The following is a 27,862-nucleotide window of genomic DNA, read 5'->3' on the forward strand; positions in this document are numbered from 1 at the left end:
GCTACTCTGTTAATGACTGTCTGTAGATTACCTAAAAATAAATACCTTTATCAAGTTTAACACTGTAAAGCCGCCACGGTTACCACACCAGGTTCTAAATTGTGCGTGTTATGACTATGCTGATCAACAAGCTAGCAAAGGATTATAAAAGTTGCAATGCGAAAGTAACTGCATAGAACACTTCCCATCATCAGGACGTAGTACAGATCGAACAGGAACTAAACCTGTCGTAGGTTCCACCCTGTTGCTAAGAAGACATCAAGAAGTTGCCGACGTATCACAAGTGCCTGGAATTCACTCTCCAGTTATGTAACCTAAATATGCATGAAGATCCAAGAGTGCCTAACGTACATAACCTAAACGAAAATGCCCGAGAAGATGGAAGTGTTGAGGGAGACCTGGTGGAGGGTGAAGAAGAGGTGGGAGACACGTTTTGATTGGCAGGACCCATCGTGCAATCTGAGTCTGAGGGAGACGAAGTCGAGCAGAAAGAGTCAGACGTAGATATGAGGAGAGAGGCAGGAGAGCAAGCCATCATGAAGAGATGCAGAAGGTCCTGATTCAGTTGCTGTTTAATTCTTGTCAGACCTGCTCATCTCTCCATCATCAAGTCACCTCTCATCTGAAAGAAAACAGAAACCCTCACGTCCACAGTTTCAGAAGTTATTCCTTAATGCTTAGTTACACCAGTGAAGACCACCAATCTGAGCAAGGTTCACCAAGTAAGGTTTCAATATATACACCGATCAGCCATAACATTAAAACCACCTCCTTGTTTCTACACTCACTGTCCATTTTATCAGCTCCACTTACCATATAGAAGCACTTTGTAGTTCTACAATTACTGACTGTAGTCCATCTGTTTCTCTACATACCTTTTTAGCCTGTTTTCATGCTGTTCTTCAATGGTGAAGACCCCCACAGGACCACTACAGAGCAGGTGTTATTTATGTGGTGGTGTGTTAGTGTGTGTTGTGCTGGTATGAGTGGATCAGACACAGCAGCGCTGCTGGAGTTTTTAAATACCGTGTCCACTAACTGTCCACTCTATTAGACATGCCTACCTAGTTGGTCCACCTTGTAGATGTAAAGTCAGAGACGATCGCTCATCTATTGCTGCTGTTTGAGTCGGTCATCTTCTAGACCTTCATCAGTGGTCACAGGACGCTGCCCACGGGGCGCTGTTGGCTGGATATTTTTGGTTGGTGGACTATTCTCAGTCCAGCAGTGACAGTGAGGTGTTTAAAAACTCCAGCAGTGCTGCTGTGTCTGATCCACTCATACCAGCACAACACACACTAACACACCACCACCATGTCAGTGTCACTGCAGTGCTGAGAATGATCCATCACCTAAATAATACCTGCTCTGTGGGGGTCCTGACCATTGAAGAACAGGGTGAAAGAGAGCTAACAAAGCATGCAGAGAAACAGATGGACTACAGTCAGTAATTGTAGACCTACAGAAGTGCTTCTATATGGTAAGTGGAGAATAAAATGGACAGCCCTAGTTTAGGTGATACGGATGCCTACCTGCTCAGGTGGGAGTCCTCACTCTTGCCTCAGAAACTCACACCTCTTCAGCTCCTCCTCTCAGTTTCACCCCCCCCCCCTTCCTGCTGCAGTGTTGGTCTGGTAGAAGATGGGAGTCCGGCCAAGTGGATTATGGGTAGTATCATCTGCGTGACATGGCTATGCACCTCCAGCTGTCATCTGGATATAGTGAGAGAGGGTGTAAGTATCTTATTGATAGCTGTTAATCGTTCACTGGTTCCAACTCAAGCTAACTGTCTGCAGTTACTGTTGCATCCTTTACAAAACAACAATGGCAAATACGACCAGCTGAATTCCATGAAAAACTAGCAGATGTCACCAACCCAGTAAAATAGCACCAGTAAAGGTCTGGTGGCATCTCCCAGTATAGCAGTGGCTTTGAGTGATTGAAATTTTCAAGTAACTGCTTGATTGTCTCACCCTGTAAAAGCTCAGCATAGATTTGGACGGGAAGGGGTTATGCCCAGATGCCCTCCTCGTCATCCTGTGGCATGAAATGAGACGACTTGAAATACAGGCAAAAAAATCGTAGCAATATTAATAGCGGTTACACAAACATACAGTTGAATTGTACGAGTACCGTAAGAGTACATACCGGGTCTGGAGTGGGTCTGTGTGGGCCAGCGTGTGGTGGCCCACGGGCAGGGCCACGGTGGTGTGGGGCTGGGTGTCGAGGATGAGGCCCGTGAGGAGCACCGTGAGGGGGATGGGAGGGGTGCTGGGGATGTTGTGGGTGAGGGCCCTGCTGTGGCGGCGGGCCGTGTTGAGGATGCTGGGGGTGCTGCTGAGGAGGGGGGTGCTGAGGGTGGGGCTGTTGGGGCCTAGGCGGGTGTTGGTGTGGACCAGGTGGCTGGGGGTGTTGGAGGTGTTGAGGGTGTTGCTGGTATGGTGGATGATGAGTCTGTTGGGGGTGAGGATGTGGTGGAAGAGGTTGTTGGTGTTGCGGGTGTTGGGGATGCGGGGCATGTGGGTAAGGGGGTTGTTGTTGTTGTTGAGGAATGGGGGCGTGTGGGTATACAGGCTGACCCGGGGCCTGAGTCGGGGCTTGAGGGTGCGGATGGGGATGGGGCTGCCCTGGTTGTAGGTGGTGAGGTGGACCGTGAGGGTGGAACTGGTCGTCTTCGTAGTTGTCCGACATCAGTTTCATCCTGCTTTGGGTCTGTAAGCATTTACCGCAATAAATTAGCACAGAATGCACTGAGGGCTAGATGCACTATATGGCCAAAACACTAGTTCATGAGCTTGACATCCCTTTATGAAAGGGGATGTACTCACATGCTGTTTGAGCTGCTGCATCAGTCTGTCCTTTTCACGCTTGAGCACCATCACTTCCTCCTGCATCTTCTTTTTATTGGAGGAGGAAAGCTCAAGTAGGGCGATGTTAGCGTCCTTCTCACTGATGGCAGCGAGCAGAGTCTGCTGCCTGCACGATGACAAGAGGAACAAACCAGTATTTTATTAGCTTTGCAATCTGCCCACAACGTTTATACACAAAGCAGAAAGGGGCGTCAAAAGAATGAATGGGCGTTTGCACTTCATTTCCAGGATCTCCTCCAGCTGCTTGCGTCTCTCCTGTCTCAGGTTGGTCAGGTGGCCATCCCTCTCGGCTAGAGACTGCTGTGTGGAGGACAGGCGCTGCTTGGTGGCGTCCAGCTCCTGCCTCGTCTTTTCCAACACGCCCATCAAGTCTTCTATCTAAGACACAGATGGTGTATGGAAAGTCAACACAATGCGAGACCTGAAGACGTTACAGTACAGTCTGTGCATACAAACCTTGGCGTTGTCAATTGGGTTGTCCTTGCGAAGGTCCGGTAAGATGCTGCTGCCCTTTTTCTCCCCCTGTGGGCCCAGTTTGATACCGGGACCTTTCTTGATTTGGTCTTTGCCTTGCCTGGAAAACCAAGGGAAGACAAGGTGATCAGCCAACTGTGGCAAACTGTAGCCTCAGTCTGTGGGTCAACCTCAACGAAAACCTGTCATGAGAGACTCTTCAGCCCTAAACTCTGCCGTATTGTTACTGTTCCTTTATATTTTCATATATTTAAGCAAGTTCTTTACCAGTGAACCAAGTCACACCATAATTGGGTGGATCTAAGCTACTACGTTACAAGGTGCAACTAAACAGCTCTAAGCTGAATGATAGAGCATAAATAAAGAGCTGTTGGCTAGAAAACTCAGGATAAACCTCTGTAGGCTAAATGCGCAAGAATAGACAACGTATGTTGTAGGCTGAGTGGATATACATAAACAGCTGTAGATTGAATAGGCAGTGTTTATTTTTGTAATGGGTTATACTAATCTAGGCTCCGTGATGATGATAAACAGTTGTAGGTTAAACCATCTTGGTTAGATTGTATGTAGGTTGAAAACAAAGGGAGTGACCTGAGAGAAGAGACCTGCCAGGTCTCCACTTACCTCGGAGCAAGACTGCAAGACAAAGGAGGAGGAGAAGAGCAGGAGGAAAGATCAGAAAAGGTACGGGGAGGGAAGGAACGGGAGGTGAAAAAAAGGGATTAGAGTCTGATCGACGGGAATCAATAACACAGCTGAAGAAAACAAGAGTTCAAATCGGTTCTTAATGACGTAAGTGCAGGATGCTGCTGCTCCCTCATCTGACATCATCATCATCACTGGTTAACATCATGAATCAGACCTCATGCAACAACCTATTCAGCCCAGCCAGGATGGGGAAATGGGGGTCAGGGATCGAGTGAGCAAGGGTGCTGGGGAACCAGGGTGCAACAATCCAAACAGGACCAGACCGACAGTTAAAGACAGCAGACACTTTCCAGGGTTAAGAACAGGGGGGAATGCACATGAAATGCTAATATACCACACTAGCAATGTATACAAGCTAAAAAAAGATCAGTTAGCTCTATTTGGTAATGTTAGCATTTTTGGGGGACATTCTTTCAACATTGTAGACCAGGTAGAGCCATTCAGTGCACAGTGAGAGGGGTAGAAGGACAGAAATGTTAAAAAGGAAGGAGAAGCGAAGAAAGAAAAGGGAAAGCCAAGCAGCTGATCATTCAGAATTGTGTGGGATGTGAATGAGCATGTGGAATGGTGGGTTTTAAATTGAGAAGCTGGCATAGCATGTTAGATTCGTATACAGCGGGCATGAGTGTGTGTGTCCATTGAAAAGCACAACTGATTAATAAAACACACCAAGATAAAAACAAAGCCAAGAGTTTTAAACTATACACACATACACACTATAAGGACAGTCTACTAAGAACATGCCTTCAGAGATGTACCTCCATTTAGCCACAAGAACACCAGTATAAGTCAGCCACAGGAGGTGTTGCAGGCCAGTCAAGTCCATCCACAAATTACAAAATCCTTTCTTCACAGTGCTTGTTTTGTACACATGGTCATGGTAAAACAGGTCAAGACATTTCCCGAACTGGTGCCGTGCCAAAATATTGACTGTCGTTGTATGGTATAGAATTAAGATTTTTATCTTAAGCCCAACGGTTCAACCGGGACACATTTATCATCCATCATTTACATTTTCGGCATTTAGCAGACGCTTTCATCCAGAGCGACTTACAGAAGTGCTTCCAGAGTAAACATTACATTACTCTAGTTCAAGTAGACAACAGTCCAAGAACACAAATCTGCTGAAACCCTGATAGAACCAAAGGTGTTTTTTTCTTTTATTTGCAGGAAACGAATAAGAGTATAAGTGTGGTTTTAATCATCTTTTAAAGACAGCAAGAGACTCAGATGTTCGGACAGACAGGGGAAGTTTGTTCCACCACTTGGGTGCTGGTACAGAGAAGAGCCTTGATGCTTGTCTTCCTCGAGTCCTGGGTGGAGGATCAAGTCGAGCGAGACTAGTGGCTCGGAGGTTGTGTGGTACTGAGCGGGCTTTGATTAGACCTTGAAGGTAGCTTGGGGCGGCTCCATTTTTGGCTTTGTAGGTGAGCATCAGTGTTTTAAACTGAATGTGTGCAGCTACAGGAAGCCAGTGAAGAGACGCAGCAGTGGGGTGATGTGGCAGGTTGGTTAAAAACCAGGCGAGCAGCTGCATTTTGAATGAGTTGCAGGGGTTTGATAGTGGACATAGGAAGCACCTGTCATAGACCTGCTGCTGCTCAAGTGGACAAAGTTCTTGGGAGTTCCCCTCTACTTGCTGTCCTGTTCTTTAACTTTGGGTGGCCTTATGGCTGAGCTGTTGTTGCTCCTAGATATCTTTCCCTGACCTGAGTAGCTTCTGCAAGCTTAGAAAGTGACTTGGTGATATTTTCTAATACAGTGCCACTTATTAAGTCACATATTTATGTATGACCCATTTTACCGACTACGTCTGTCGATGGAGAACGCATGGCCATGCTTTTTTTGGAACCTGTTTGAAATGGGTGTGGCTGAACGACTTAATGTTAATGTTTAGGTTCATTTTATCTTGGTGTGTTTATAGAAACGTATTTCACACAGGTAACTAGTAACACCACAACCAGGTAAACACAGAGACGGTCATATGTCTACACAGATTAAATGTCCAAATATAAATGAATATGTTATGCATAAGATATCTGAATCGACATATGAAGATACTTTATCAAATATATTAAAAACATAAAGACAAAGTGCATTTAACAACCCGACACAGAACAAAGAACTCAGGAATAATATAAATCACATTAAATACACAGTTCAGTACGTTCAACCCTTTTGTTCAGTGCTCAGTGATTAATTAATTAATTATATATTAATAATTAATATTCAATATTTTTTGTGTTTGTGAAAATGCACATGGCTTATTTTAATCCAAACTGAACAGAAGGGTTTATATACTGGCCCGAATGTTAGTAGGTACTGATTACACACTGAAACATGCATTTATAAACTGGACTATAATATTTTCGGCCACTTTCCATGGTGATGTTTGTCATTCAGACTAAAAAGTTGAGTCCAACGAGTCTCAAATTTGTAGTAATGAGGTGGTCATGGCCAAAGGTTTTGAAACAGAAAGATTGTAAATAACCTCCTGGTGTTGGAATGAGGGATATTGAGGGATAAGTTCTACTTTTGTATCGGTTTAACAAAGCCAGAAATCCACATCAGCATCAGTCTGTTATTAGTATAAGGAAGCTGAAACTTTTATATTGTGGTTATAAGCGGTGAGGGTGGAGGAGGAATCGGTCGAGTCTGAGAACCTGAGAGACGCTTATAGTCCTGACTTAGCTCCATATGAACATGCAAATTCCACACTGAAAGGACCCGGACTGCCCCACCTGGGGATCGAACCCAGGACCTTCTTGCTGTAAGGCGACAGTGCTACCTACCCACTTAGCCACTGTGCCGCCCAGTGGCGCATCAGTGGCTATGAGCTCAACTGAAAACATGTTTTGCTGATGGTGTTAAAAAGTTGTTACGACGCTGGAAAAATGCATCGGAAGGCGACGATCTAGAAAAGTGACGGAGTTTGTTTTTAAATTCTTAATAAATAGAGTGCGGAAACTGAAGAACCCTCGTATTAACTGTAGTCTCGAAGTATTTCGACTCAACTTTATTCTCAAAGTCAAATATAAACCAAGTTAACAGTCGCCCTAAAACACCATAGCAGGACACAGTGACCTAGGCTGGGTTTTTCTTCACACAGGGGCATGTTTACGGTCCTGGACAAGTGTGTAAAAGTTTAACTTCAGCTGTAATTGTTAGGAAATACAGATAATATTCGGGCCAGTATGTTTAATACCATTATACAGAGCAAACATGCTGTAAAATCACATGCACTTCACACACACACACACCAGCACAGTTTTCCACATTTTCCATCACGTTTGCCGTAAACATCTTTTTGTGGATGCAGCAACACACTCACATACGGGCAGACAGAGCAATAAACAAGCACACATGCTCACACTGAGACAGACAGACAGACTTTCAGGCAGATGCAGCCGAGCCGTGATTAAGGGCAGAGCACTCACTTTCCCAGGAAGTCCCACACCATGCCCCCAATCTGCTGGGGGGCAGCGGACACTGAGGGGGCGGAGTCAGCAGGAGCTCTGCCCCCAGGGCGGGGCGTAAAAGGCAAAGGGACGGGGACGGGGTGGATGAAGGGGACGAACGTAAAAAGAGTCCGTATGTATAAAGGTACAGGGGTGGATGGAGAGAGAGTGAGAACAGACAAACAATGTAAAAAATTAATAAATACAGTTTATTATGAGCAACGTGAGGAGAAGAGGGAGAAAATAACGGCATCAGTAAAAGAGAGAGATTTAAGAAACCCAGATCAGACAGCACGATGAGTTCATGACACTCAGAAATGCAAACACAATCTGTAAGCGACAGGGGCCGCTCACGAGCCTGAGCAATTATGTCGATCTTAGGCTGCGTCCCAATAAGTAGCCTCAGAATTTACACTGTTCCTCACCTTCTTACAGAGGGGGAACGAAGGCCAACAACTTTAAGGGACTCAAGTGGTTTATAAAAACAACAACTTTGAACAGAGGCGGGCAGTGGTACCAAAATCTATCACAATTGTTAATAAAAACACGTCTTTATTGTGAATAGTTTAAGATAAAAGTGATTTAAGATTAAAGTGGTTTCATTCACGTGAACCGTCAGGAATGTCAGCGCTCTCACCTCTCCAGCTCGGCGATCTTCTTCTCCTTGTCGTTCTTCTCCGTCTCCACGTCTCGCAGGATATCCAGCAGCCTTTCCACCTCAGACTGAGCCTTCCCCGACTCCTCCTTATAGAAGGTGACCTCCTTCTCCAGGAGCTTCATGCGCTCCATGTAATCCGGGTTTCCTCGGGAACCCTGTTGTATCTCCACCTCATGGGCCTTCTGCGAAGCAAACATCTCGGCATGTAACGTCAACGTCGACACCCAGATTCACGGTGACGACAAACCAAGACCGAGACCAATCACCCCAACCGAATAATGAAGCAGACCTTTCTCCACTCATTCAAAGAACCAAAGACGTGATTTATGTGTGTTTGCTCTGTACGATGCAGCTTCAAACTCACGATACGTCACCAAATACGCTTCACAAACAAACCACATCATTTTGCTCTTGTGTGTTGTGAGAACTAGCAAGTGAACCTCAGTAGCATGAAACACAGGAGACACCGAACACACAGAAGCAGGACACGAGACTTCACATCGAATAACAACCAACATATCACACAGATGTTCTCAAACATTACAGCACATCAGCCAACATGCAACAAGAACCGAAGAATCAACACAGCGACTCAGAACTTGCAATGCTTCTTCACAACCAGAGAGACGAGCAGTATGTGCGGGTGGGTTCTGGAGGCTGTGGTGGTGTCAGCAGCACATTTCAGGCATGAGGAACCTCTGAAGCTTCCACTATACTGTCAAGTGCTAGATCCTTTGAGGAATCAACTCCTCCAAAACCCTCACATACGTTAGTCTTACAGCGTCATAAATCTAGAAATGTAAACTGAGTTCTACAGAGTTTAAGGAATCCAGAATTAAAAATGTGGTTCTAGAACATCTGAAGAATCCAGAATTCAACTTTCAGAACGTCTGAGGAATTTTAATCGAGTTCTAGAAGGTTTCAGGAATAAACAAGTGTGTTCCTCATGCCAGCAATGTGCTGTGTGCATACCTGGGTGTGTGTGTGACTGGGTGTATGTATATATATATATATATGTGTGTGTGTGTGTGTGTGTATATATATATATATGTGTGTGTGTGTGCATATATATATACAGTGTATCACGAAAGTGAGTACACCCCTCACATTTCTGCAAATATTTCATTATATCTTTTCATGGGACAACACTATAGACATGAAACTTGGATATAACTAAGAGTAGTCAGTGTACAACTTGTATAGCAGTGTAGATTTACTGTCTTCTGAAAATAACTCAACACACAGCCATTAATGTCTAAATGGCTGGCAACATAAGTGAGTACACCCCACAGTGAACATGTCCAAATTGTGCCCAAAGTGTCAATATTTTGTGTAACCACCATTATTATCACTGCCTTAACCCTCCTGGGCATGGAATTCACCAGAGCTGCACAGGTTGCTACTGGAATCCTCTTCCACTCCTCCGTGATGACATCACGGAGCTGGTGGATGTTAGACACCTTAAACTCCTCCACCTTCCACTTGAGGATGCGCCACAGGTGCTCAATTGGGTTTAGTCCATCACCTTTACCTTCAGCTTCCTCAGCAAGGCAGTTGTCATCTTGGAGGTTGTGTTTGGGGTCGTTATCCTGTTGGAAAACTGCCATGAGGCCCAGTTTTCGAAGGGAGGGGATCATGCTCTGTTTCAGAATGTCACAGTACATGTTGGAATTCATGTTTCCCTCAATGAACTGCAGCTCCCCAGTGCCAGCAACACTCATGCAGCCCAAGACCATGATGCTACCACCACCATGCTTGACTGTAGGCAAGATACAGTTGTCTTGGTACTTCTCACCAGGGCGCCGCCACACATGCTGGACACCATCTGAGCCAAACAAGTTTATCTTGGTCTCGTCAGACCACAGGGCATTCCAGTAATCCATGTTCTTGGACTGCTTGTCTTCAGCAAACTGTTTGCTGGCTTTCTTGTGCGTCAGCTTCCTTCTGGGATGACGACCATGCAGACCGAGTTGATGCAGTGTGCGGCGTATGGTCTGAGCACTGACAGGCTGACCTCCCACGTCTTCAACCTCTGCAGCAATGCTGGCAGCACTCATGTGTCTATTTTTTAAAGCCAACCTCTGGATATGACGCCGAACACGTGGACTCAACTTCTTTGGTCGACCCTGGCGAAGCCTGTTCCGAGTGGAACCTGTCCTGGAAAACCGCTGTATGACCTTGGCCACCATGCTGTAGCTCAGTTTCAGGGTGTTAGCAATCTTCTTATAGCCCAGGCCATCTTTGTGGAGAGCAACAATTATATTTCTCACATCCTCAGAGAGTTCTTTGCCATGAGGTGCCATGTTGAATATCCAGTGGCCCGTATGAGAGAATTGTACCCAAAACACCAAATTTAACAGCCCTGCTCCCCATTTACACCTGGGACCTTGACACATGGCACCAGGGAGGGACAACGACACATTTGGGCACAATTTGGACATGTTCACTGTGGGGTGTACTCACTTATGTTGCCAGCTATTTAGACATTAATGGCTGTGTGTTGAGTTATTTTCAGAAGACAGTAAATCTACACTGCTATACAAGCTGTACACTGACTACTCTAAGTTATATCCAAGTTTCATGTCTATAGTGTTGTCCCATGAAAAGATATAATGAAATATTTGCAGAAATGTGAGGGGTGTACTCACTTTCGTGATACACTGTATATATACAGTATATGTGTGTGTATATATGTGAGTGTGTATATATGTGTGCATATATATATATATATATGTGTGCGTATATATATATATATATATATATATATGTGTGTGTGTGTGTATATACTGTATATATGAATGTGTGTGTATATATATATATATATACAGTGTATCACAAAAGTGAGTACACCCCTCACATTTCTGCAGATATTTAAGTATATCTTTTCATGGGACAACACTGACAAAATGACACTTTGACACAATGAAAAGTAGTCTGTGTGCAGCTAATATAACAGTGTAAATTTATTCTTCCCTTAAAATAACTCAATATACAGCCATTAATGTCTAAACCACCGGCAACAAAAGTGAGTACACCCCTTAGTGAAAGTTCCTGAAGTGTCAATATTTTGTGTGGCCACCATTATTTCCCAGAACTGCCTTAACTCTCCTGGGCATGGAGTTTACCAGAGCTTCACAGGTTGCCACTGGAATGCTTTTCCACTCCTCTATGATGACATCACGGAGCTGGCAGATATTCGAGACTTTGCGCTCCTCCACCTTCCGCTTGAGGATGCCCCAAAGATGTTCTATTGGGTTTAGGTCTGGAGACATGCTTGGCCAGTCCATCACCTTTACCCTCAGCCTCTTCAATAAAGCAGTGGTCGTGTTAGAGGTGTGTTTGGGGTCATTATCATGCTGGAACACTGCCCTGCGACCCAGTTTCCGGAGGGAGGGGATCATGCTCTGCTTCAGTATTTCACAGTACATATTGGAGTTCATGTGTCCCTCAATGAAATGTAACTCCCCAACACCTGCTGCACTCATGCAGCCCCAGACCATCGCATTCCCACCACCATGCTTGACTGTAGGCATGACACACTTATCTTTGTACTCCTCACCTGATTGCTGCCACACATGCTTGAGACCATCTGACCCAAACAAATTAATCTTGGTCTCATCAGACCATAGGACATGGTTCCAGTAATCCATGTCCTTTGTTGACATGTCTTCAGCAAACTGTTTGCGGGCTTTCTTGTGTAGAGACTTCAGAAGAGGCTTCCTTCTGGGGTGACAGCCATGCAGACCAATTTGATGTAGTGTGCGGAGTATGGTCTGAGCACTGACAGGCTGACCCCCCACCTTTTCAATCTCTGCAGCAATGCTGACAGCACTCCTGCGCCTATCTTTCAAAGACAGCAGTTGGATGTGACGCTGAGCACGTGCACTCAGCTTCTTTGGACGACCAACGCGAGGTCTGTTCTGAGTGGACCCTGCTCTTTTAAAACGCTGGATGATCTTGGCCACTGTGCTGCAGCTCAGTTTCAGGGTGTTGGCAATCTTCTTGTAGCCTTGGCCATCTTCATGTAGCGCAACAATTCGTCTTTTAAGATCCTCAGAGAGTTCTTTGCCATGAGGTGCCATGTTGGAACTTTCAGTGACCAGTATGAGAGAGTGTGAGAGCTGTACTACTAAATTGAACACACCTGCTCCCTATGCACACCTGAGACCTAGTAACACTAACGTGTCACATGACATTTTGGAGGGAAAATGACAAGCAGTGCTCAATTTGGACATTTAGGGGTGTAGTCTCTTAGGGGTGTACTCACTTTTGTTGCCGGTGGTTTAGACATTAATGGTTGTATATTGAGTTATTTTGAGGGAAGAATAAATTTACACTGTTATATAAGCTGCACACAGACTACTTTTCATTGTGTCAAAGTGTCATTTTGTCAGTGTTGTCCCATGAAAAGATATACTTAAATATCTGCAGAAATGTGAGGGGTGTACTCACTTTTGTGATACACTGTATATGTGTGTGTATATATGTGAGTGTGTATACATGTGTGCGTATATATACAGTATATATATATATATATATATATATATATATATATATATATATATATACGTATATATGTGTGTGTGTATATTTGAGTGTGTGTGTGTGTGTGTCTGAGCCACTTACAGGATTGTTGATCTGATTGAACAGCTGCTCTGCTTGCTGCATTGCAATAGGAGGAGGTTTAGAACATCAGGAGGAAGATGAAGGTGGAAGTGAGGAAGACCCAGAGAAACACGGTTAGCATTAGCATTAGCCCCGGTTGTTTTTTTAACACTGATCTGGGATCAGTCCTCACTCAGAGAAACTGATCCCAGACCAGTAAAAAAGCAACACTAAAGCGAGACGCTACATGAGGAGGAGCGGAGGGATGTAGGGGAGGAGGAAACAATGGAGGGGAGAGGAGGTGCAGAACGGAGCGCTGTTATTTAAAGCTGTTTTTTGGGGACTGAATGAAACCGTTAGCGTCGTGGTTACCTTCTGCAGCTGTGTTTCCAGTTTGCTGCACTCCTCCTTCTTCTGCTCGATGGCGATCTCCAGAGACTTCAGCTTGGAGTCTTTCTTCAGGCCGGACGAGGCCAGAGACGAGGCGTGTTCCTTCAGATCGATCAGACTGGACTGCAAACGGAAACACAGACTGGTGAGGTGAAGCTCCTCCCCACTGAGACAGATGTGGGTTTTTGGGACCAAATGGACAAAAGTATCGGGACGCCTCTTCTAGTTATTGAATTTGTGTGTTTCAGATACGCGTTCAAGTTTGGGGCAACAGTTTGGGGAAGGTCTGTACATCTATCTTTTATTTAATTAATATCACGACTACAATCGTTACTACACTTCCCTGATGGTACCTGCTAATTTGTTTGCAAGGCTGCATCCCAAACCACATTCAAAGGTTAAAATAGACATTTGGGACACAGCCGCTTCAAACGCGGTGATCAATCTGAGCTCTGCATTTTGGACGGCGTCCCGTGAGACCAGTTCCTCTAAAACGTTGCGCACTACATGGTTTGGACTGAAAAGTTCCCAAACTGGCACCATATTGGTTAAACAGATCTGGACTCGTACCTCTTTCTCATTGAGCTCCACCTGCAGGGTGCTGACGTTCTCCTTCAGCTCCTTGTTCTCTTTCTTGTAGGAGTCGAGCTCCCCCATGCGCTCCCGGTCCTCCCGCTCCCGCTGGTCCTTCAAGCGCTCGATGATTCGCTCCTGAACACAGAGGAAATCATTTACAGGTAACTGACAGGTAACGCCGGTGCCGGACCGGTCAGAGAGCGGCGGGTCACCTTCTCAGACAAAGCCTCCTCCAGCGTGGCGAGGGCCGTGTCGGTGTTAGTGGAGTCCGTCTGTAGCGACTTCACTCTGTCTTTCAGGTTCCCCAACTGTTTGTCCTTGTCACGCAGCTGCTCCTGCAGGTTCTCGATCTGATCCACAAACACACACAGAGAGGAGGAAGAGTTTCATTCTGCTTTAGTCCCTTGATCACGCCACTGTTCCGTGTTGAGTGTGTGTATGTGTGGGTGAACCCACTTTCTTCTGCAGGACGTTGATCTTGCGCTCTTTGACCTCCAGCATGTCCTTGATGTCGCGGATCTCTCCAGCCAGAGTTCCTTTCTCCTCCGTCAGGTCCTGCAGCTGCTTCGTCTTCTTATTGAGGAACGATTCCTTCTCCTCCAGACGCAGACGCAGAGCGTCCACCTGCAGGGGAGCACGCCCGGTCATCAGTAACACCACCCACTCCCACCACCCACTCCCACTACCCACCCACCATCCACTACCCACCACCTGCAGCAATAACTCCACCATCAGTAACACCACCCACTCCCACTACCCACCATCCACCACCTGCAGCAGTAACACCACCATCACCCCACATCACCTGCAGAGCACAGCCCATGATCAGTAACATTACCCACTCCCACTCCCACACAAACTACCCACCACCCACATCAGAGCACATCCAGTCATCAGTAGCACCGCCCACTACCCACCCCACACCCACTACCCACCACCTGCAGGGGAGCACGCCCGGTCATCAGTAACATCACCTACTCCCACTCCCGCTACCCTCCACCCACCATCTACTACCCACTGTGTGTGTGTGTGTGTGTGTGTACATGTTTGTGTGTGTGTGTGTGTCTGACCTCCGTCTGTAGAATAGCCGCTCGTTGTTCTTTAGCGGTCAGAGACTCTTTGAGAACTTCGATGTGCTGCTTACAGTCCGAGTTCTGATTATTCAGAGTCTCCAGTTTGGTTTGCAGCGCTAACAGTTCCGACTCCTTCTTCGATAGTTCCTGCTTCAACTGATCGATCTGTACAAACACAAACAACCAGAATCATCGTTTACTCAACGACATCGAACTCAATCTAAAGACTAATAATGACGCTGATAATTTATCCTGGCAGGGCTCCCCTCCCCCAGACACAGCCAATCACGACAATCATTTAATTATTCATTCATTTATTCGTTTAATTATTTGTTAATTCGTTGTTTTTCCACTGCTTTATCCTGGTCAGGGTCGCGGTGGCTCTGATTTATTGAGTAAAAGGTAGGAAACACTCGGCAGTCAATCACAGATCACACACACAGCCATACTTGCGTAATTTCTAAGGGTAAATTCATCTTTGGACTCATGGGACGAAACCCACACAGATTATGGGGAGAACATGCAAAAGTCCACACAGAAAGGACCCTCACTGACGGGAAGGGGAATCAAACCCAGGCTGTGAGGTGACAGCACTACCCACTGTGCCACCGCATCACTCAGTAATTTAATCAGCTTAATTAGCTCAATAAAACAGTGAACCCTTCCTGCGCTTCTCTGTTCACCAATAAAAACAACCAGAGCGCCGTGACCCACCCAGGACGCGCCTCTCACGCGTGGTTTCGGCGCTCCTACCTTGGACTTCATGAATTTGGAGTGGTTCTTGTACACCTCCATCTGTTTGATCTCCTCCTCCCGGTCCTCTGTGCTCAGCAGCCCGTTGGTCTTCAGCAGCTGGATCTCGTCCTCCAGGTCCCGGATGGTGCGCTCCAGAGAGGCGATCTTCGTGTCCTGGACGAAGAATTTGGAGGAGAAGTTATAATCCATGCTGGGCTGGGACTCGGACGAACACGGTGATGTCCGTGCCGTCCGAGGGAGAGAGAGAGAGAGCGGGAAAAACAGGATGCCCGGCGCGAGTGGGTGTAGCAGGAGAGAGAAGCTGCACTGCCGAATCTGATCCTCTCACACTAACATCTCTCAGATCTAATCAGCACTCGCTCCAGCCGGGCTGCATCCGGTCCGACCGAGTGTGTGTGAGAGAGAGAGAGTGTGTGTGTGTGTGTGTGTGAGAGAGAGAGTGTGTGTGTGTGTGTGTGAGAGAGAGAGTGTGTGTGTGTGAGAGAGAGAGTGTGTGTGTGTGTGTGTGTGAGAGAGAGTGTGTGTGTGTGAGAGAGAGAGAGTGTGTGTGTGTGTGAGAGTGTGTCTGTGTGTGAGAGAGTGTGTGTGTGAGAGAGAGTGTGTGTGTGTGTGTGTGTGAGAGAGAGAGAGAAACTTACGTAAAACTAGTACTACTTGTACTCTTAAATAAATGATGCCACAGGACCTCGTTTCCACCGTCGTACCACAAACACGTGAATTAAGCACGAACAGAAACGCAACCTTCGTTCTATTCTGTATCCGAGGGTTCGAATCTCAGCGGTGCTATCGGCCGGTCGGGCGCCTGCACGGACACGATCTGCTTGTGTCCGAGGAGAGATGGAGAGTCACGTCCTGATCTCCACGTTCCTCCACTTATGTACAGGCGCCTCGAGCTACTAACCAGGGTCCTTACACACTTTTTAGTCCCGTCTTTTCCCACCTAGCAGACGAGTGGTCGATTCTGCCCACTAGGGGCGCCCAGCCGTCCGGCAGCAGAGCTGCGAGTCCCAGCCGAGTGCCAGAGTGGACGCCTCAGGCTGCAGATGCATCATACTGCGCTCAGATCATTAATAATTCACTCATGCGCGGTGCAAACGCACCTATCCGCAGGTGGTGGATGAAAGCATGAGGAGTGCCCTCCGTACCCGCTGTACCCGTTCGGTTCCGGTCAGCGGCGTCCCTGCCCTTCCTCTCGCTCCTCTCCCTCGTTACATCTCTTTTACTCCTGCATGCATTAGAGCCTTCGCTGGTGTAAACAACCCGCACCTGTTCCCGTGGCAACAGCATCCGTGCACCGCGCTCGCTCGCCCGACAGCCGGGAGAGAGAGAGAGAGCGCTATGGGAAACGGCTCTGCTCGCACTGCATTCTGGGAGTTCTGTAGGCAGGAGCGAGACTGGAAGCCAGTGCCGATTGGACGGCGTGAGACGGAGGAGTCGTACGGATCGGTCTCGATATGGGCGAGTGTCGCCTGTCATGGCGTCTGCCGTCACATGGGTGCAGGGGAGGATTCTGGGTATTTACTCCTGAGGAGTGTGTGTGTGTGTGTGTGTGTGTGTGAGTGTGTGTGTGAGTGAGATCATGGTTTATTTTTAGAAGTGTGTGTAATGGCTCGGCTGGTGCAGTATTAGTGATTCCCTCTCAACGTGGATCAGTGCAGCTACAAAACACACGGACCTATACATGAACCTACTCATGAACCTATACATGAACCTACACATGAACCTACACATGAACCTATACATTAACATATACACGAACCTATACATTAACATATACACGAACCTATACATCAACATATACATTTACACATAAACCTACACCTATAACTAAACCTACACATGAACCTATACATTAACATACACGCTTATATATAAACCTACACTGAATCTATACACAAACCCATAGATAAACATATACATAAACATATATGCTTATATATAAACCTACACCTACACTGAACCTATACACAAACATATACATAAACTTATACGCTTATATATAAACCTACACTGAACCTACACACGAATCTATGCATTAACCTATACATTAACATATACGCTTATATATAAACCTACACTGAGCCTATACACTAACCTATACATAAAGATATACATTAACATACACCTATAACTAAACCTACACATGAAGATATACATTAACATACACGCTTATATATAAACCTGCATCTATAATGGAACCTACACATGAATATATACGTAAACATATACATGAACCTGTACATCTATATAGATAAACCTAAATCATAGAACACAGAGCCAGAGTCACTCACAGATGACATGACTTGTGGTAAAGCTGCTGCTCTACACTGATCATGACCAGAAGCTCCTACCTTCATCTCTATGATGGTCTGAAGAGCTTTGGTCTTGCTGGGGTCCTGATGCAGCTGGTTTCGTCTGTGAAGCTCCTGAAAGAAAACGTTTACATTGTTCTGAGTGTGACACCAGCCCCACCGTGACCCTGACCAGGATCAGACTTTAGGTGAAAATGAATGAACCGAGCCGTCTCAGATGAGCGTACCTCTCTCAGGTGCAGGTTCTCCTTCTCCTTTTGATCCAGTATGACCTCCAGATGCCCGAGCTGAGCCTCTGCCTCCGCGATTCGTCTTGCTCGGTCCTGCTCCTCCTCCTCCGACGCCCGCCCAACCCCCGGGGGGAGCCCTTTGCTCTGCAGCATCTCCAGCAGCTTCTTGATGGACTCGTCCCTGGCGCCCAGCGTCTGCTTCTGCGTCTCGATCCTCAGCTCCATCTCCTCCAGGGTTTTCCGGAGCAGGAAGAGTTCCTTGGCCTGGCGGTCATGCTCGGCCTGCAGGCGGCGGAAGTTCTCCTCGGTCAGCTCGATGGTGGCGAAGTGCTCAGCTCCCGAGACCCTGGAGTTGCTCTCCTGCTGCAGGAGGTGGTTCAGGTCTCGCTGGGTTCTCAGCTCGTCCTGGAGAGCCTGGATGGTCATCTGGAGATGCTGAAGTATAGAAGATGGACATTAATGAGGACCAGCAAGAAAAATCTGACAACACATGTAAGTACCAGTACCAGTGTAAGGATTTAAGTACCAGTACCAGTGTGATTATTTGAGTACTGGTACCAGTATAGGGATTTAAGTATCAGTACCAGTAAAAGGATTTAGGTACTGGTACCAGTCTGAGGATTTAAGTACCGGTACCAGTGTACAGATTGAAGTACTGGTACCAGTGTAAAGATTCAAGTACTGGTACCTGTGTAAAGATTTAAGTACCGGCACCAGTAAGTGTTTTAAGTACTGGTACCAGTGTGTAGTTTTAAGTACCAGTACCAGCGTAGGGATTTAAGTACCAGTATCAGTGTGAGGATTTAGGTACTGGTTCCAGTGTAGGAATTTAAGAACCGGTACCAGTGTAGGGATTAAAGCACTGGTACCAGTGTAGGGATTTAAGTACCAATACCAGTGTAGGGATTTAAGTACCAGTACAGGGATTTAAGTACCGGTACCAGTGTAGGGATTTAAGTACCAGTACAGGGATTTAAGTACCGGTACCAGTGTAGGGATTTAAGTACCAGTACAGGGATTTAAGTACCGGTACCAGTGTAGGAATTTAAGTACTGGTATTAGTGAGCGATTTAAGTACTGGTACTAGTGTAGGGATTTAAGTACCAAATTAGTATTAGTACCAAAGTGATGACTTAAGTACCATTACCAGAGTGGGGATTTAAGTACCAGTACCAGTGAACCATTTAACTACAGGTTCTAGTGTAAGAATTTGAGTACCAGTACCAAAGTAAAAATTTAGGTACTGGTACCAGGTTAAGCTACTTCTAATTATTCAGTAATTATTCTGGTGTGTCCCAATACTTTTGTCCCTATAGTGTAAATATGAGGGGTGAAATGTGCTGTAAACGTGCAGAAATCCTGATGCTTGGATTAAACATGCGATGCAAAAATGAGCAGAAATGAAAACGCCACGTGTTTGACATTAACATGAACACAGAGACGACTGATACTGAACATGCAACACACACACACACACACACACACACACAGCTGTAACACACCTTAGTCCTGCGAGCATCCAGCAGTTGCTGGAAAAAAAATGGACAGCATGAGAAGTGTCAGAACATAATCAAGCACAATCCAAATAATGTGATGAACTTCATATTCTGCTGTTATAACACACACACACACACACACACACACACACACACACACTCTACGTTTATAATGGAGTTTAACGTTGAAGGGTGCAGTACACCAGACACACCAGCAGGTGGCAGCAAAGTGTGAGTGTGACAAAATAACCGCTAATCAAAATCTGTGCTGTGTTCGCCTCCTTATTACTTCCTTTTATTTTTAATATTCATCACATTTTTATGTTTTAGATCATCAAACTGCTTTGGAAATTTGACAAAGATCCAAAAATACCTTTAAAAATTGTGCAATATGTCATCATTTATTATTATTTCCCCTCATATCATTATATTTTTGAAGCTGCTGCAACATTGCAAATTCCCTCCTGTGGAATCCTCTCTTATCTTATAAGAAACAAAGTTAAGGTATCGGGGTGGATTGGCACCCTGTCCAGGGTGTTTGAGAGAGGGAGAGAGATTAGTGCCAACTGGACTGGGTGAAAAATTAAGGGAAATACAAAAAAATGTAGATAAAAAACAAACTATGAACAGAAATGTCAAAAATACAACGAAAATGAACAGCACAAAGCAGCGCTCGAACAGAAAGAATCGAGTGTGTAACTGATCCAGCTACTCAGTCCACCACGTTGTTTTCAGTTTCCAGAGAGAGAGGTTTGTGTTTAGCACAAATTTCAGGAAACATAAAGACAAACGAAACTGATCGACGTCTGTAAGCTTCAAAGCTAAATTCAGTTTATTAGGAATAAACGTGGATCTGAACCGGAGGCTAAACGAGGGATTGGTAACGATTACGTCTTCTTTAGGATGTGGAGCGAGGCCAGAGCGCAGATTGATCCGTGTGAACGAGTCCCAGAGCTCCTGAATGCTAATTAGTTCTGATCTGATCTAACACCGCCAAGGGGAATCTGAGGCCGTCATCGCTGCCGCACCCACCGACCGATTAAAGGAACCCAGACGTCTAAACAATTTTATTTTTCACTTTATTTAGATTTGATCCTCTGAATTATTTCCTCCTGTAGGAAAAATCACTGGAGCTTTAATTTCTCTGCTGATTGATCGTCGCCCTGAGAGGGAAACGGACGTCAGGAAACGGGCCAATGAAGCCATCTGCATAATTACAATCCATATCATCCGCCCGCCACCGCTGGCTAACACACACACACGCGTATTCTGTATGTCAGACTCACTCACAGCTTGGCATCGCCAATGATTCAGCAACAATTACTGACAGCGAAGAGATTCTGGTAATGGAAATATGGTAAACGCAAGAAACCTGAAATATAAAGAAGTCTAGAAGTATTGAGACAACATCAGGGGCAAAAATAAAAGCGAGGAACGCAGGGTTCTGAAACACTGGGCGTGGTGGGACCATCAGGAACAGCAGACTGTTGCAAAAAAGGTAAATCTCTACAAACTGGGATGTTCTCAGTGTTCTGAGACCAGGAACATCAAACTGACAAAATACAGCGCAGAAAATGTAGAACCCAAAGAACGTAGGGTTATAGGAACATTTGGAACACAGAACTATGGGTGCTGAAAAGTAGAACTCCAGGAATGCAGGGCTACAGGAACATTGGGTGCTTGGGTAGAGGAACATGGGTGTTGTGGAAATATTTGGAACACCAAACTATGGGTGCTAAAAAGGTAGAACACCAGGAACACAGGGGATGGAGGAACACTGAGCACACTGGAAAGATTAGAAACGTTGAACTCTAGCACGATAAGATGTAAATGTAAGAATCTAGGAATGTAGAGCTCTGGGAACATTAGGAACATCAAACTGGCAACACATTGTGCAGAACATGTAGAACCCAAGGAACGCAGGGTTAGGGGAACACTGGGTTATCTGGGAACTTTAGGAACATCAAACTTTGGGTGCTGAAAAGGAGAACTTCAGAAACACATGGTTATAGGAACATTGGGTGCAGTAGAAACATCAGGAACACTAACTTTTGGGTGCGGAAAAGGTAGAACTCCACGACCGCAGGGTTAGGGGAACACTGGGCGCAGTGAAAACATCAAGAACATCAAACTTTGGGTGCTGAAAAGGTAGAACACCAGGAGCACAGGAGCAACGAGCAATGTAGGGTGTAGAAATAAAGGACATGAGGCTCTGGGAACACAGGACCATGAGGACATGAGGCTCTGGGAACACAGGACCATGAGGACATGAGGCACTGGGAACACAGGACCATGAGGACATGAGGCTTTGGGGCTTTAAATTTAGTAATATAGAACACTGGGAACACTGGGGCTCAGAAACACAGGACTCCAGAAGTATAGGACCAGGGAAACGGAACATGGACACATTACGTTTATTTCATTCCCTTTTGGCCGCTTCTTTTCACCCGCCAGTGCTGAAGCATCACAGCCGGATCATCTGTCCCGTTCCGGGATCAGACCAGCCAGCAGACGCCTCACCTGCAGCATCGAGAGCTCAAAATCTCAGCGGCGGTGAGGTTAGCACACCGCATCAGACCGCCGCGCCGCCGTTTAACCTTGCTAACGTGACTCCGGGAACACCGGGGCCCCCGGGGGACGCTGGGAATATAGGGCAGTGGAAAATAGGATTCTGGGATGTAGGACGCTGAACACATAGAGGACTGAAATAAAGGAGCTCATGAAGAACCCGAGAACATCAGGAACTGGAACAATGACCATGTGGACATGAGGCTCTGGGAACAAAGGATGGTGTAGGTAGGGTACTGGGAATGAGCGGTACTGGGAATGCAGTACACTGAGATCACAGGACACTGAGAATACAACAAACTGGGAATACTGGGTACTTATAATACAGCAATCTGGGAATACTGGACAGTGAGAATACTACAAACTGGGTACTGAGGATACAACAAACTGGGAATACTGGGTACTGAGGATACAACAAACTGGGAATACTGGGTACTGAGGATACAACAAACTGGGAATCCTGGGTACTGAGAATACTACAAATTGGGAATACTGGATAGTGAAAATACAACAAGCTGGGAATCCTGGGTACTAAAAATACTACAAACTGGGAATACTGGATAGTGAGAATACAACAAACTGGGAATCCTGGGTACTAAGAATACTACAAACTGGGAATCCTGGGTACTGAGAATACTACAAACTGGGAATCCTGGGTACTGAGAATACTACAAACTGGGAATACTGGACAGTGAGAATACGACAAGCTGGGAATCCTGGGTACTAAAAATACTACAAACTGGGAATACTGGATAGTGAGAATACAACAAACTGGGAATCCTGGGTACTAAGAATACTACAAACTGGGAATCCTGGGTACTGAGAATACTACAAACTGGGAATACTGGACAGTGAGAATACGACAAGCTGGGAATCCTGGGTACTAAGAATACTACAAACTGGGAATACTGGATAGTGAGAATACAACAAACTGGGAATCCTGGGTACTAAGAATACTACAAACTGGGAATACTGGACAGTGAGAATCCAACAAACTGGGAATGCATACTGGGTACTGGGAATCATATAAAAGGCGACACTGCTGTGTGTAACACCAGAATTTTTACAATCACACTGGCACACTTTATGCAGGATGTCCAACCCTACACACACACACACACACACACACACACACACACAGGCGCATTCACACAAAAACTCAGCAAACAGTTCATCACAGAGCTTGATAATCCATCAACACGTCCAAACTCAACGTTTCCACATGATTAACCGTAACACACACACACACACACACAGCCCACACATTCATCCCACACACACACACTTCATACACACGCATCACATGAATACACATCACGTCCACACACCCACTCAGTTTACATCACGACTTCATTCGTGTTTGTCAACCGTAAACGTTCCTCATTCTGTCACCTAGTAACCAAACACACAGCATCCGCAGCATGTACGGACATGACACACACACACACACACACACACACACACACACCAACTCCACAGATCAGCCAATTATCACCACATTTGAGTCACTGTATAACACTCCACACACAGCGTCACTCTTTACTCATCACACACTCTCGTGTTAGTAAATCAGGAATTAAATACTACACGGCCAAAAGTATTCGGACGCCTGACCGTGAGCTTGTCTGACGTCCTGTTTTAAAAACAAAATGGTATAAAAACAGAGTGACCATCTGTGTGGCCTTTTCAGCTAGAACAACAGCCACAAGACTTTAAAGTGTCTGTGTGGGAATTTGTGCCCTGTTCAGTCAAAAGATGACAGTATCTGTACGGCTGGGCGCTGATCGATCAGTTCATCCCAGAGCTGCTGCAATACTGGTACACGCGCCACACCTACACCAGCCGGGGAGACTGGGACACTCGGCACCAGTGTGTCCTTGACATTCAACCCACACACACACACACACATTCAAGTCTGTTGCATATACACACACACACACACTCACTCACACACACTCTCACTGATCCGAGAACACTGATCTGAGACCCTCGCTGATCTGAGACCCTCACTGATCTGAAACCAGCACTGATCTGAGAACATCACTGATCTGAGACCCTCACTGATCTGAAACCAGCACTGATCTGAGACCCTCACTGATCTGAGAACAGCACTGACCTGAGAACACTGATCTGAGAACAGCACTGATCTGAGACCCTCACTGATCTGAGAACCTCACTGATCTGAGACCCTCACTGATCTGAAACCAGCACTGATCTGAAACCAGCACTGATCTGAGACCCTCACTGATCTGAAACCAGCACTGATCTGAGACCCTCACTGATCTGAGAACAGCACTGACCTGAGAACACTGATCTGAGAACAGCACTGATTTGAGACCCTCACTGATCTGAGAACACTGATCTGAGAACAGCACTGATCTGAGAACAGCACTGATCTGAGAACAGCACTGATCTCCTCTCAGGATGAATGGTACCAGTTTCTAAATCGGGCTCTGTGTGAGACACTGAAGGATCAGGAGTGTAATTTTAGCTCCTCATTTATCTTTGCCGGGCGGCGGGTCGGCCAGAGAAATACGGCTCATTAACGCTCTCGTTAACGCTCGCCACGGAGAGACGAATGTTAGTGTCTCCAGCCGTCGTGGACCAGCTTTAGGACTCGAGGATTTAAACGAAGCTTCTTCTGGCTGATCAACTTCATTTACGGTCGACACAATGCTGTGTGTGTGTGTGTGTGTGAGGCACCAAGCGTGGAGAACCCAGGCATCATGCCAAGCACAGTTAACCACCGCTCGTCCAGGCCGCGCCAGCTCTCACCTGGTTCTCCTCGTGCGTCACCCTCATCTGCTCCTTCAGCACGGAGGTCCGCGCCGCCTCCTCCTTCCTCATGCCGCGCTCCTTCTTCAGCTCGGGGCTCCAGAAGCTCTTGATGCTGTTGGCGGACGAGCCCAGCTTGCTCTCCTTCAGCTCCAGCTCTCTGCGCAGGAGCTCGTTCTCGCGCTGCATGTCCCTCAGCTGGACGTGCAGCGCCCCCTGCTGGTGGTGCTGCAGGGCCAGCGAGCCCAGTGAGCCCAGGTCGCCGAAGGACAGCAGGTCGGCGTGCTGGCCCAGGCCCACCGAGGCGATGTTGGGGCTGCTGCCCATGGCCGTCACGCGCCCGCCGTACATGGCCCGGCCGGCCCCGCGACCCAGGGTCATGGTGCCGCGCGGGTAGGTGGCGTGCGAGCCCACGACCTCGTGCTCGCTCAGGTACATGGGGCCCGACGTGGCGTAGGCGGCGTTCAGCGACTGGATGTTCTCCATGGACAGGGTCTTGGCACCCGAGCTTGCGCTGGTGACTCGGCGGTGGCCCAGGCGCGGCGAGCGGGGCAGGCGGGGAGAACGTGCCGGGCTGCCCTCGATGTGGCCGACGCCCCGGGCTGCGCTGCCGTACATCTTTCGGAGTCGCTGGGAAATTCGGAGGGGCGTGGCCTGACGACGAAGTCTCCGCCTCTTTACGAGTCGCACGGATTCTTACAGCATCCTGCAGGAACAGAGAAGAGAAGGTTTATCAGCAACGGGTTTGGGGCGTGCGATTTTTGGGAAAACGTCTCAAACGTTGAAGGTGCTGGTGTGAGGAACAGGTCTCACCCACACACACACACACACACACACACACACACACACACGTGATGAGTAAATGAGTCACGAGCTACTAGCTTAGTCACCTTTTGGCAGAGCTGAACGACCTGGCACTCCCTGATCTGTACTGTGCCAATCCATCACCACTGATCCATCTGAGATACCGTACACACACATACCTACACACATGCACACACACACCTACACACATGCACACACACACACTGAGTGCACGTTCAAAGCAGGACCTTGGTCCAGTTAGCGCTTTGTGTTCTCCAGACCTCACACTAGTGGTCACTAAGCGCTATCAGACCAAGGTCCTGCTTTGAACATGCATTAGCGTTCGTGTGTGTGTGTGTGTGTGTGTGTGTGTGCGCGCGTTTCGGAGCACTTTTAAAAGTTCGGCCCACAAGCTGCCGGCGGTTACGACCACGATAACGCCGCTGCCGTAAAGATTACCATAGCAACAGAGAAAGAGAGGTGATGAGGGAACGCGCCTCAGCTTACTGTGACTAACCGTGTGTGTGTGTGTGTGTGTGTGTGTGTGTGACATATACGTTCACGCAGCAGAAGTGCAGATGGTCAGATGGTCGGGTCAGCTGGGGCGCACGGACGTCCAGGACGAGAGAGGACGCTGTATGACACATCCTGCCCTCGCAGTGTGTGTGTGTGTGTGTGTGTGTGTGTGTGTGTGTGTCTCTCCTGCTGTTTCCTGGGCATAACGGAGTGTGTGGGCAGTCTGAGCCGGGTGTAAAGTTTCTAGTTCGTGACTGAAAGGTTGTGAGTTCAAATCCTCAAATGAGTAACCAAGTGAGTGAGAGAGTGTGTGTGTGTGTGTGTTTGTATGAGTGTGTATATGAGTGTGTGTGTATATAAATAAGTGTGTGTGTGTATGTATATGAGTGTGTGTGTATATGAGTGAGAGTGTATGTCTATGAGTGTGTGTGTGTATGTATGAGTGTGTGTGTATATGAGTGAGAGTGTATGTCTATGAGTGTGTGTGTGTGTGTATGTTTGTATGAGCGTGTATATGAGTGTGTGTGTATATAAATGAGTGTGTGTGTATATGAGTGTGTGTGTGTATGTATATGAGTGTGTGTGTATGAGTGTGTGTGTATGAGTGTGTATGTGTGTTTGTATGAGTGTGTATATGAGTGTGTGTGTATATGAGTGTGTGTATGTGAGTGTGTGTGTCTATATGTGTGTATGTATATAAGTGTGTGTGTATATGAGTGTGTGTATATGAGTGAGTGTGTGTGTGTGTGTATATGAGTGTGTGTCTATATGTGTGTGTATATGAGTGTGTATGTATATGAGTGTGTATATGAGGACTCGTGAATTAGGAAAACATGCCAAACTCCAGCCTTACGCCTGAAAAAGCGAGGCTGGAATCGTGCCGTCCTCAGGGTCCTAGTGCGCATCTCATTGTACGCCGCGCTAAATGGAGATGCCCGCGTCCGTTTCGATTAATTGCAGACAGGAAACACGCGCGCGCACACGCACGCACACACACACCATCAGTACCACCCCCCAACCAGAACCAAGCGCCTGTTAATGACAGGCCTGATGATGATTCTTATATCAAATGATGCGATCAAGGCAAGGGTTCGACGCGCTGGTTGTGATGATGATGTGCAGTGCGTTTGCACGGTGTGTGTGTGTGTGTGTGTGTGTGTGTGTGTGGATGCATATGCAAACATATAGAAAAATGCATTCGTATATGATGAAATGAACCATCATCGAAGGCGGACGGTGCACCGGGGGCGCCCGCGATGCACGGGTGGAGGGGAGCGGGGATGGTATACGCGTTAAGCGCGTTCGCTCCGGCATCCCCGCTCCCCTCCATCCGTGCATCGCGGGCGCCCCCGGTGCACCGTCCGCACCGACCAGACACCCAGCTACACCCCTCCAAAAAAAAACAAAAAAGAATCAGATACCTTAGGTGCACCGGCGGCTCGGCCTCCATCGGTCCGTCAGCGCGCTCCGATCCTTCCCGTCTCCTTCTCTCGCGCTGTCATTGGGTCTCGGGCACGCGCGCGCCTGCGCGTTCACGTTTCCTACAAAGGGGGGAGCAAACATGGGGGGGGGGGGGGGGGGGGGGGTGTCGAC

At 47.0% G+C, this 27,862-nt stretch overlaps 1 protein-coding gene across 4 annotated transcripts; it reads right to left on the bottom strand.

The window, feature by feature from the left end:
* Positions 1-304: 304 nt before the first annotated feature.
* erc2 (ELKS/RAB6-interacting/CAST family member 2) lies at positions 305-27,775 on the bottom strand. 4 transcript variants are annotated; one of them, XM_062986788.1, is made up of 21 exons: positions 27,691-27,775; positions 24,950-25,655; positions 19,613-19,639; positions 18,108-18,545; positions 17,920-17,994; positions 15,566-15,721; positions 14,810-14,977; positions 14,196-14,363; positions 13,952-14,089; positions 13,734-13,874; positions 13,146-13,286; positions 12,795-12,830; positions 8,148-8,350; positions 3,969-3,980; positions 3,327-3,444; positions 3,088-3,248; positions 2,829-2,976; positions 2,149-2,712; positions 1,974-2,037; positions 1,533-1,712; positions 305-622 (listed from the first exon to the last, which is right to left on the bottom strand). In XM_062986788.1, exons 2-19 carry the CDS (start codon positions 25,565-25,567, stop codon positions 2,011-2,013), a joined length of 3,339 nt encoding a protein of 1,112 aa, XP_062842858.1. In that variant the 5' UTR covers positions 25,568-25,655; positions 27,691-27,775; the 3' UTR covers positions 305-622; positions 1,533-1,712; positions 1,974-2,010. The 4 variants fall into 4 exon arrangements, with proteins under 4 accessions (XP_062842858.1, XP_062842857.1, XP_062842860.1 ...); XM_062986787.1 differs by having other exon boundaries at positions 1,974-2,058; XM_062986790.1 differs by lacking the exon at positions 19,613-19,639 and having other exon boundaries at positions 1,974-2,058.
* Between the last annotated feature and the right edge of the window lie 87 nt (positions 27,776-27,862).

This window comes from Trichomycterus rosablanca, chromosome 24, assembly GCF_030014385.1.
Source record: "Trichomycterus rosablanca isolate fTriRos1 chromosome 24, fTriRos1.hap1, whole genome shotgun sequence".
Classification (NCBI taxonomy): domain Eukaryota; kingdom Metazoa; phylum Chordata; class Actinopteri; order Siluriformes; family Trichomycteridae; genus Trichomycterus; species Trichomycterus rosablanca.

Bases quoted from the DNA above. Each gene is read 5' to 3' on its own strand.
- erc2 (XM_062986787.1), bottom strand. From the start codon at position 25,567: ATGTACGGCAGCGCAGCCCGGGGCGTCGGCCACATCGAGGGCAGCCCG. The intron at 18,546-19,612 runs GTGTGTTACAGC...TCTATACTTCAG, and splicing joins TGGATGCTCGCAGGACTAAG to CATCTCCAGATGACCATCCA. The intron at 12,831-13,145 runs GTAACCACGACG...ATTGCAATGCAG, and splicing joins TGGAAACACAGCTGCAGAAG to CAAGCAGAGCAGCTGTTCAA.